The sequence below is a fragment of the Plecotus auritus genome (genome assembly GCF_963455305.1).
Source record: "Plecotus auritus genome assembly, chromosome: 2".
In the NCBI taxonomy this organism is placed as follows: domain Eukaryota; kingdom Metazoa; phylum Chordata; class Mammalia; order Chiroptera; family Vespertilionidae; genus Plecotus; species Plecotus auritus.
Genome location: NC_137771.1, coordinates 113133273 through 113145284, shown reverse-complemented (window position 1 = coordinate 113145284; position 12012 = coordinate 113133273). Strand labels below are relative to the sequence as shown.

Sequence of the window (12012 nt, the reverse complement as noted above, 5' to 3'; positions counted from 1 at the left end):
GAATTCTTGATATTTGCAAATTTTTAATTAGGGACTGATTTGACTATTTGTACAGAAAGTTTCTTGGGAAGATAGGAGATTTATCCTTCAGTGGTGGGATCAAAGGCAGCTGGGTTTTCAGATGGTTTTTATGTGCAGATTTAGCATTTAGATATAGGATATATGAGCAAAACATGTCTGTTTTAAATCCATGGTTTGTATTTGAAAGAAAAATTAGATCAGCACTAAATACTAATAAATTCTGCTCTTATATCAACAACTATTTGTAAAAAAAAAATGGACTCTTAAATAATGCATTTCCCTGGCAAACTGTTGAGTGCATTCATAACAAAGACATAGCATGTTTTGACCTTTCTAAATAAATTGACTTATTGATTTTTGGAGAAATTCTGATATTCATCTGAATTTTTGTAGAGAGTTTAATAGTTTGCTACTTCAATATTTATTAAATCTTATACTAAACTAGAGGCCTGGTGCACAAAATTTGTGCATGGGGGGGTCCCCTCAGCCCAGCCTGCATTCTCTCCAATCCAAGACATCCCTCTCACAATCCAGGACTGCTGGCTCCTAACTGCTCACCTGCCAGCCTGGTTGCCTCCAACTGCCCCCCCTCCACCAGCCTGGTCACCCCAACTGCCCCCCTGCTGGCCTGGTCACTCCATGCAGACTGCTGTTAAGTCATTTGCTCATCCCTCACTAACCCCCCCTGCCGGCCTGGTCACACCACACAGCCTGCTGTTCGGTCATCCATCTGGTTGTTTCGGTTGTGACGGCCTCTGGCTTTTTATATATTAGGATGATAGGCAGTTAACAGGATATTGTAAAGATGATTACAGAAGTTTTTTTTGTTTGTTTGTTTTTCTGTGATGTGATTTTCATTGATAAATGGTTGTTCTAATCTACCACACTATGATGCAGTGCATGTTTCTTGTTCATGCAAACTGTATTAATCTGTTTTCTAATAGACTCACACAGTAGCTATGGAGGTTACATTTGGCCACAGTTGAGCTTCCATTGCCTTTTCTTTGATATAGATTAGTTTTGGTAATGTTTGATGGCTGTTTGTTTTCGAGCTCATTCCCCATATCATCTTGCTTTATAATTTCAGTTGTTGTGAATGAATTGGATAAGGTACTAATTATAGTTGTTTAAATTATAATTTTGTTTGGTTAGAAAAGTTCTGCTTTCTCTCTATTTCATTTTTCCTTTTACTTAGGTGACTTAGACTGTTAAAATTTTTTATTTTGAATATTTTTGTCATTTTTCTGGTAGGAAGATTAGGGACTGCGCATAAAGTTGAACACTTTGTTTTTAATTATAGGAATTTCCAAACCTATACAACAGGAATCTAGTTTTAACAATCATCACCTTTGGCCAGTCTTGTTTCACCTTTATTCTTTTTCTCCATTGCCTTCCATCCAACCCCAAATAATATTGAAACAAATTGAAAACACTGTATCCTTTAATTGTGTAAATACTTTTGTACCTATCTCTAAATTATATGGACTTAAAAAAAATCAATATCATTAGCATGTTAAAAATTTAGTAATATCTGAATATCAACAAATATCCAATTAGTGTTCATATTTCCTTAATATTCTCATATATACCTTTTGCAGTTAGTTTTTCAAATCACGACCCAACAGAATTCCATGATTTACCTTTGGTTGAATTATCTCTTAATTCTGTTAATATATGTAACAGTTTCCCTTCCCTTTTTTTTTTTTTTTTTTCACATTTGCCATTGATTCTCCAGGTCAATTGACTTGTCTTTTCATTTTAGGTAAATTTATAGTGTAAATTTTAGTGAAATCTAAAGTATGTATATCAAATACAGGTTAATTTTTTTTGACAAGAACACTTCATAAATGGTGAGCAAGTTAGACCTTTGAGTTACTTGGAGAGAGCTTGGGAGTGGTACATGTCAACACTTTCTTCTTCTACTTCCCCCAATTGAGTAAGATTTATTTCTCATCACAGTATTGTTACTGATTATCAGGTGAAAGGAAACAGGTGTTTATGTATAACTAGAGGCCTGGTGCATGAAATTTGTGCACGGGCGGGGGTTGGTGTTCCCCCAGCCCAGCCTGCACACTCTACAATCTGGGACCCTTTGAGGGCAGTCAGACATGCCTCTCACAATCCAGGACTGCTGGCTCCCAACTGCTCGCCTGCCTGCCTTCCTGATTGCCCCTAACCGCTTCTGCCTGCCAGCCTGATCACCCCCTAACCACTCCCCTGCCAGCCTGATTGATGCCTAACTGCTCCCCTGCCAGCCTGTTTGCCCCAAACTGCGCTCCCCTGCAAGCCTGGTCCCCCCCCCAACTGCTCTCCCCTGCAGGCCTGGGTCCCCCTGCAACTGCCCTTCCTTGCAAGCCCGGTCACCCCCAACTTCCCTCCTCTGCCGGCCTGGTCACCCCTAACTGCCCTCCCCTGCAGGCTTATCACCCCCAACTGCCCTCCCTTGAAGACCTGGTACCTCCCAACTGCCCTCCCTTGCTGGCCTGATCGCCCTAAACTGCCCTCTTTTGCAGGCCTAGTCCCTCCTAACTGTCCTCCCCTGCTGGCCATCTTGTGTCCACATGGGGTCAGCCATCTTTGACCACATGTGGGCAGCAATCTTGTGTGTTGGAGTGATGGTCAATCTGCATATTACTCTTTTATTAGATAGGATAGAGGCCTAGTGCATGGGTGGGGGCCAGCTGGTTTGCCCTGAAGGGTGTCCGGGTTCGGGGTGGGGTTTCCCTTGGGGCGTGGGGTGGCCTGGGTGAGGGGCCTGTGGTGGTTTGCAGGCTGGCCATGCCCCCCAGTGACCCAAGCAGAGGCCCTGGTATCTGGGATTTATTTATCTTCTACAATTGAAATTTTGTAGCCTGGAGCAGAGCCAAGCCTTTTGCTCGCTCTGTGGTGGCAGCCATTTCTGTTGGGATTTATTTATCCTCTATAATTGAAACTTTGTAGCCTTAAGCGGAGACCAAGGGAGGCCAGGGTTTCAGAAGCTTGGCTTCCTCCATCGCCGGGGGCAACCCTAGCCTCCTGCTCTCTCCAGCTCCGTGGCTGCCGCCATTTTTGTTGGGATTTATTTATCTTCTATAATTGAAACTTTGTAGCCTGGAGTGCAGGCCTGGGCCAGCCAGGGTGTGAGGAAAGCTTGGCTTCCTCCATCGCAGGGAAACCCAAGCCTCCCTCCTGCTCTCTCCCTGGCTGCAGCCATCTTGGTTGGGTTAATTTACATACTTGCTCCTGATTGGCTGATTGGCGTGGCTTATGGGCGTGGCTTGTGGGTGTGGCAGAGTGATGGTTAATTTGCATATTACTCTTTAATTAGATAGGATGTTATTCAACATACCTTCTTTTAACAAAATTACTTATTAGTATTTTTTTGTAATTAGTAACAATATTAAAACAGCAGGAGTCCTCATTTGGCATAAGATTGCCAGACTGTACATTTTTAGTTTTGCCTTCTGAGTCATTGCATTAGGTAACATCTCTCTGCTCAAGGGTCTGGCCAACAGTATTTTTCCTCTTAAGGATGCTGAAATAAATGCTGTTAATTTTATATTGGAAATGGTAAGCATAAAATCTATTCAGTCAAAATGTGAACTTATAGCTAATTCTTATGATTTATATAGAGAAAGTTAAGAAAGAAAACTGCCTTTAAATAGTCATTATATTACAGAGAAAAGATACTTTTAAAAGCATGTTCTTTACTTTTATAAAATAAAACTTAGTGTTCACTCTTTCAAATTTTCTTCTGAATCGTAATATGTCAGATTTTCTTAATCAGGTACTGTTTGAAACATTACAAATGATTTTTTTTAAATAAAAAAAGTAGTTAATTGAAAAAGTACTCTTAATATTTATTTACATGGGTCCTGACATCTTTATTAAAATGACTTATTTTTCTTTGCATATTTATTTCTCAAAATGGTGAGAAATATCTCAACAGAAAAAAAATCTGAGAATGCTGATATTTATTTTCATGGAACTATTTTTCTTTTGGGGTTGACTAATGAATGTGTGAATGTATTCTTTATATATATTTGCATTTACTTATGTTCTGTGGTTTAAATTATTTTCAAATTTTGATGATTAACATGGGTCATATGAAATTGTTTTTAATTGATTTCTTTAATGCCTCTTTATTGGAATTAAGTTCTGTTGTCAATGATTGTATACTACTTAGGGGACACTTAAGACAGTCTGAATTTTTTTCTTATTCATAACGGGCAAATGACAATCAAATCATATAGTGCTGTGCCAGTGCCCTGAATGTCAAAAAGATGTTAGTTTTGCTTTCTTAGTCCACTGGTCATACTGTATGCTCAGGTTAAAAAAAGAAAAAGTCCTAGCATACTTGGCACTTACTGATGTAGTTGTGTTTTTTTAATGCATTTTAAGACATGTCTTTTCCTAATAAGCATTTGCTTTAATAGCTTCTATAGGTATTTTGAAATGACTCCTTAAATCTACCTACTGCTCTAATAAGAGGAAGTGTTTTGTTGGACTGAAAATAATAATCCAGTATAAAATATGGATTAAAACCTCTGTATTTACCAGGGCAGTGCTGATTCTGGTTCCTTTTATTCTTTTTTTTTTCATTGTTTAAAGTATTACATATGTCTCCTTTCCCCCCCATCGACCCCTTTCTGGCCACTCCTACCCCCCAAGAAAAGCTCCCAGCACCCCAGTGTCCATGTCCATTGGTTATGCTAACATGCATGCATTCAAGTCCTTGGTTGATCTCTTACCCACCCTTCCCCATCCTCCTCGGCCTTCCCTCTGAGGTTTGATGGTCTGTTCGGTGTTTCTCTGTCTCTGGATCTATTTTTGTTCATCAGTTTGTTGTTCATTATATTCCAAAAATGAGTAGATACATCTTTCTCTGACTGGCTTATTCTGCTTAGCATAATGCGCTCCAGGTCCACCCATGCTGTTGCAAATGGTAAAAGTTCCTTCTTTTTCATAGCAGTGTAGTATTCCATTGTGTAGTTTTCTAATCCACCCATCTGCTAATGGCCACTTAGGGTGTTTCCAAATCTTAGCTATGTACTGCTATGAACATAGGGGTGCATATATCCTTTTTTTAAAAAAATATATTTTATTGATTTTTTACAGAGAGGAAGGGAGAGGGATAGTTAGAAACATCGATGAGAGAGAGACATCGATCAGCTGCCTCCTGCACACCCCCTACTGGGGATGTGCCCGCAACCAAGGTACATGCCCTTGACCAGAATCGAACCTGGGACCCTTCAGTCCACAGGCCGACGCTCTATCCACTGAGCCAAACCGGTTAGGGTGCATATATCCTTTTTGATTGGTGTTTCTGATTTCTTGGGATATATTCTTAGAAGGTGGGATTACTGTGTCGAATGGGAGTTCCATTTTTAACTTTTTGTGGAAACACCATACTGTTTTCCACAGTGGCTGCACCAGTCTGCATTCCCACCAGCAGTGCAAGAGAGTTCCGTTTTTCCGCATCCTCACCAACACTTGTCCTTTTTTGATTTGTTGATGATAGCTATTCTGACAGGTGTGAGATGGTACTTCATTGTTGTTTGATTTGCATCTCTCAGATGATTAGTAACTTTGAGCATGTTTTCATATGTCTCTTGGCCTTCTGTATGTCCTCTTTTGAAAAGTATGTATTTAGATCCATTGCCCATTTTTTAAATTGGGTTGTTTATCTTCCTTTTGTTAAATTGTATGAGTTCCCTGTAAATGTTGGAGATTCAACCCTTATCGGAGATAACATTGGCAAATATGTTCTCCCATGCAGTGGTTTTCTTGTTGTTTTGTTGATGGTTTCTTTTATTGTGCAGAACCTTTTTATTTTGATATAGTTCCATTTGTCTATTTTCTCTTTAGTTTCCATTGCCCTAGGAGCTGTATCAGTAAAGATGTTTCTTTTATTCTTTAAGAAAAAACAAAAAGTGTTGAATGTGATGTAAATGTTGTGTTTACAGACTTATCATATACAAAAGTTCATTAATAGGAAGAAAAAATTAAGATTCTGTTTCTAAGTATATGCTCCCAATTTATCATAACTTATTTTTTAAAATTAAGACCAGTCTCATGATTGGATATTTTATTTTTGTACCTGCTAGTGTTTTGAGTAATATCATGTGGTTCCAGACCTCACTGATGTGTGTAATATGTCAGTGATGATTTATAGGTTAACAGTGAAGCTGGTTGATTAGATAATACCTAAGAGAGTTTATCTTTACAGATAAAAATTTTGTGCGTTTTATAGAAATGATTTTTTTTTTTGGTGGGGGGGCGGGGGTTGAAAATCTTGTCAAGGGTGTGCTTTTCTGAAAACATTATTGTACTTTCTTATCATTAAAATGATTCCTTTGCTGTGGTTCATCATTTGGCAGTAGTATAACCAGCTTGAGATGCCTATTTTTTCAACAGCTTTTTGTTTATCCTTATGTAGATTGATAAACCGGAGCATTCCCATGGGTGCAAGTCATTGTAAATTGGGAGTGCTTAACTTCTTTCTTGGTAAACCATCTTATGATATTTCCTTCTATCTTTGCAGATAAATTATTAGTTATAACTGTAGCAACAAAAGAAAGTGATGGATTTCATCGGTTCATGCAGTCAGCCAAATACTTCAATTATACTGTGAAGGTATGGTATAACTTTAATTCATGGAGACATTAAAATATGTGCTTATAGTACATTTTTATAACAATAGTAACAGGAAGTGTAATCCAAAGGAGGAAGGTGAAATTTGGTTACATAGTTGCTATTAAAATTTATATATACTTGATTGTTTTAAAGATACATTTTGGCCTTATTAATACTCTGCCACTCAGATAATAATTTCTTAATATTTGCTAATGTTTTGTATAAACATGTTTATACAATAACAGAATATATGTTTATATATTTATATTTCTTCAGTGGGGATGTCATGTGTAAGCACAACATAACTAAGATTTGACAGTAATTTTTTTGTCTGCTTTAGTGTATTTCTTTGTTATAAAGAATTGGAACCATGACTAAAGGGGATGCCTTTTCTTTCATTTATGGAGAATTGCTTCTTCTGTATTTTATTTGTTTGTTTTAGGGGAGTTTGGGAATATTATAAAAATATAAAAAGGCTTTAGAAGACATCTCCAGGGGAATATCTCATTGATAAATGATGAGAAGAAACCTGAGGAATTTGGTAGAACTAGTAAACTGGGCTGTGAAAAGCCTTTTGTTTTTGTTGGGTTTTTTTACTTATTTTTTAATAGAAATGAGGGTCTGTCAGCCAGTTTTTTTCCCACAAGTAAGAGGAGAGTGGGGAGGAATCCCAGGTAGGAAAACAACCAAACAAACAATTTAATATATTTATTAAAAAAAAGAAAAAACAAAAACCTTAAAAGGGGGGCATGGAGTTTTGCCTAGGGAAAAAATTAGCTGTTCCTGTATGTAATGTAGAAAGAAGGTAGACTTTGGGAGAGAGTGTGAGTGAGTGAGGGGGCTAAAGGGGAGTGCGTAGACGTGTGGCGTGTGTGTGTGAGTGAGGGACAGTTAGATTCCACAGGACTTTTGGGGGATGGTGGACCAGGCTCCCCTAGCCTGGCAGCTTCTGCTACCACTGCGGTCTCTCCCGGGGTGGCTGGCTCTGTCACAGAGAACACACCATCTTGAAGGGGAGAGCTGCTGTGACTGGGAGCCCAGTCTCACCTCCACCCAGGGTGTCCTCAGACACCACCCAGTACCCTACAGCAACTCCAGCCAGGGATATGTTGCCTCGGATACAGGCCCATGAACCCCAAGACTCCAGCCTCCTTGGCTGCAGGCTTCTGTGAGTTCTGGAGCATCGTGACTATGTACAAACAGCCACGACTTACACAGCCACCCCGGGCGACCTGTTCGTGCACAAAAACCTAATCCTTACACAGCAACCCCAGGAATCCCATCTGCGTATGAACACCCAAGCCTTACGCAGCAACCCCATACGCCACAACTGCACTAGCTGCAGCCAAGTTCAACACAGCAACCCAAGGCACTGCAACTGAGTGTGAGCAGCCAAGCCATACTAAGCAACCCCAGTACATCAAGCAGCAAGCTCAGACGCTAGCCGTTGCCACACCTGAGGCAGCAACCTGTGCACTGCAACCAATTGTAGGCAGCCAAGCCTTACTGGGTGCCTCACACTGCAACCCCAGGCACCGTGACCACATAAATTGTGGCCAAGCCCGATGCATCGACCCAAACCCTGGTGACTGTGTGAACCACTGCCAAACTGGCCACTGTAGTCACTGGCCCAATGTGACTCAACGCCTGGATCCTTTTGTAAGAGCAAAAATGGGGAGACAAAAACCCCCCAAAAAGAAAGAAGGAATCCTCAGAAAATGACTTAAATGAAATGGAGGCATGCAACTTGTCAGAAAAATTATTCAGAATAAGGGCCATACAGTTCATAAACCAAATGGATTAGAAAATCAACAACTTATGTAAGAATCAAGAGGAAATAAAGAGTGGTATAGCTATAATAAAAAACAATATGGAAGGTTTCAACAGTAGACTATAGAAAGCTGATGACTGAATTAGTGATTTAGAAGACAGGGCAGCAAAACACTTCCAATCTGAACTATAATTGGAGAAAAAAATTAAAAGGCAGGAGGAGAGCCTAAGGAAGCTTTGAGAGAACATGAAACAAAGCAACGTACGTATAATAGGGGTTCAGAAACGACAAGAAGAACAAGGGTTAGAAAACCTACTTGAAGAAATAATGTTAGAAAACTTCCCTGATTTGGGGAAGAAGAAAGTCACACAAGCACAGAGAGTCCCAAACAAGATGAACCCAAAAAGACCCACACCAAAACACTTCGTTATTACAATGGCAAATGTTAATGACAAAGAGAGAAACTTAAAGGCTGCAAGAGAGAGACAGAGAGTTAACTACAAAGGATCTCCCATTAGCTTATCAAAAGATTTCTCAACAAAAACACATCAGGCTAGAAAGGAATGAAAGGAAGTATACAAAGTGATACAAGGCAGGGGCCTGAGTCCCAGAAGATGCTATACAGCAAGGCTATCATTCAAAATTGAAGGGGAAATCAGGAGCTTCACAGATAATATAAGTCTAAGGGAGTTTATCACTAACAAGCCAGCAATACAAGAAATGCTGAAGGGACTGTTGTAAAAAGAAGAAATAAAAAGAGAAGTAGGAACACGGGAACAAAAAATAAAAATAGTTACAAACAAGTACCTATCAATAATAACATTTAACGTAAATGGATTGAATGTTCCAATCAAAAGACATCGAGTGGCTGAAAGGATAAGAAAGCATGATCCATATATATGCTGTCTACAAGAGACCCACCTCAGAACAAGGTACTCACACAGACTGAGAATGAAGGGATGGAAAAATATCTTCCAGGCAAATGGAAATGAAAAAAAAGCTGGGGTAGGAATACTTATATCAGACAAAATGGACCTCAAAGTTAAGGCCATAGCAAGAGACAAAGAAGGCCACTTCATAATACTAAAGGGACCACCACAACAAGAAAATACAACTCTAGTAAATATATATGCATGCAATACAGGGGTACCCAAATACATTAAAAAAAAGCTTCTGAAGAAATCAAGGGGGAGATTGACAACAATACAATCCTAGTAGGCAACTTTAATACCTCACTGGCATCACTGGATAAATCCTCTGCACAAAAAATCAGAAAGAAATAGCAATCCCAAATCACTCACTATATCGGATGTACTTAATTGACATCTCCAGAACATTTCACCCCAGAGCTACAGAATATAATTTTTCAACAAGTGCACATGGGACATTATCAAAGATAGACCACATATTGGGTCACAAGCAAAGTCACCCCAAATTCAAAAAGATAGAAATCATGTCAAGCATCTTCTCAGACCACAATGGCATAATATTATAAATCAACTACGATAAAAACAATATAAAATATTCAAACACTTGGAGGTTGAATAGCATACTATTAAACAATGATAAGGTTACCAAAGAGATCAAAGAAGACATTTAAAATCCTGAAAACAAATGACAACAAAAACACAAAAATCCAATATCTATGGGACACAGTGAAAGCAATCCTGAGAAGGAAGTTCATCGCTCTACAGGCCTACCTCAAAAAATAAGAAAAAATTATAATAAATTGTTTAACCCTGGAACTTAATGAATGAAAAAGAGAGCAACAAGAAAATCCCAGAGTAAGTAGGAGGAAGGAAATAACATGAAGACAAAAAAATAATAATAATAATAAAAAAGGTCAATGAAACCAAGACCTAGTTCTTTGAAAGGATAAACAAGATTGATGAACCTCTAGCCTGGCTCATCAAGAAACAAAGAGAGAGGACCCAAATAAACAAAATCATAAATGAAACAAGGGGAATAACAACCGACCCCACAGACATACAAAGGATTGTAAAAATATACTGCAAACAACTCTATTCCAACAAACTGGGCAACCTTGATTAAATGGACATATTTTTAGAAAAATACTAGCTCCCAAAACTCAATCTGGAAGAATAAGAAAACCTGAATAGGCCGATAACCACTGAAGAAATTGAAGCAGTGATTAAAAAAAAACCAAAACAAAACAAAACAAAAAAACACACAAAACAAAACAAAAACAACAACCACAAAAAAACACCCAGGAAACAAAAACCCTGGACTGGATGGCTTCACAGGGGAGTTTTACCAAACATTCAAAGAAGAACTAAAACCTATCCTCCTCTGACTATTCCAAAAAATTCAAGAGGAAGGCACACTTCCAAGCTCTTTCTATGAAGCCAGCATTATCCTAACTCCAAAACCAGATAAAGACACTACAAAGAAAGAGAATTACAGGCCAATATCCCTGATGAACATAGATACTAAAATCCTCAACAAAATTTTAGCAAATCGGATCAGCATTACATTAGAAAGATCATACATCATGACCAAGTGGGATTTATTCCAGGGATACAAGGCTGTAAAATATCCAAAAACCAATAAACGTGATACATCACATAAACAGATTGAGAGACAAAAATCACATAATCATATCAATTGATGCAGAGAATGCATTTGACAAAATCCAACACCCTTTTCTGAGAAAAACTCTCAGCAGAGTGGGAATAGAGGGATCATACCTCAACATAGTAAAGGCCTTATATGACAAACCTACAGCCAACATTATACTCAGTGGGCAAAAACTAAAACCATTTCCTCTAAGAACAGAAACAAGACAGGTATGCCCACTTTCACCACTCCTATTCGGCATAGTACTGGAAGTGCTAGCCATAGCGATCAGACAGGAAGAAGAAATAAAAGGTATCCAAATTAGAAAAGAAAATGTAAAACTGTCATTATTCACAGGTGACATGATACTGTACATAGAAAACCCTAAAGACTCCATAAAAAACTACTAGACTTAATAAATGAATTAGGCAATGGAGCAGGATACAAAATTAACACCCAGAAATCTATGGTTTTTTTATACACCAATAATGAACTCACAGAAAGAGAAACTAAAATATCAATCCCATTTACCATTGCAAAAAAACAATTAAGATACATAGGAATAAATCTAACCAAGGAGGTAAAGGACCAGATCTCAGAAAATTATAGGACTCTGAAAAAAGAGATAGAAGAAGACAAAGAAATGGAAGAATATACCATGTTCATAGATTGGTAGAATCAACATCATTAAAATGCTCATAGTACCCAAAGCAATCTCTAGACTCAATGCAATCCCCATTAAAATGCCAATGGTGTATTTCAAAGACTTAAAACAAACTCTCCAAAAACTCATCTGGAATAAAAAAAGACCCCGAATAGCTGCAGCAATCTTGAGAAAGAAGAACAAAGTTGGAGGGATAACAATACCAGATATCAAGCTATACTACAAAGCCACTGTTCTCAAAACTGCCTGGTACTGGCACCAGAACAGTCATATAGATCAATGAAACAGAATAGAGAACACAGAAATCGACCCAAGCCATTATGCTCAATATTTGACAAAGGAGGCAAGAACATACAATGGAATC

At 38.4% G+C, this 12012-nt stretch overlaps 1 protein-coding gene across 5 annotated transcripts in view; it reads left to right on the top strand.

Annotated features, from left to right (window-relative positions):
- Positions 1–12012, top strand: part of PLOD2 (procollagen-lysine,2-oxoglutarate 5-dioxygenase 2) — a 294498-nt gene that overhangs the window by 110637 nt on the left and 171849 nt on the right. For all 5 annotated transcript variants that reach the window (XM_080654017.1, XM_080654018.1, XM_080654020.1 and 2 more), the window contains exon 2: positions 6545–6636. In XM_080654017.1, the coding sequence (XP_080510143.1) occupies positions 6545–6636 (92 nt within the window). The remainder of the gene's footprint in view (positions 1–6544; positions 6637–12012) is intronic.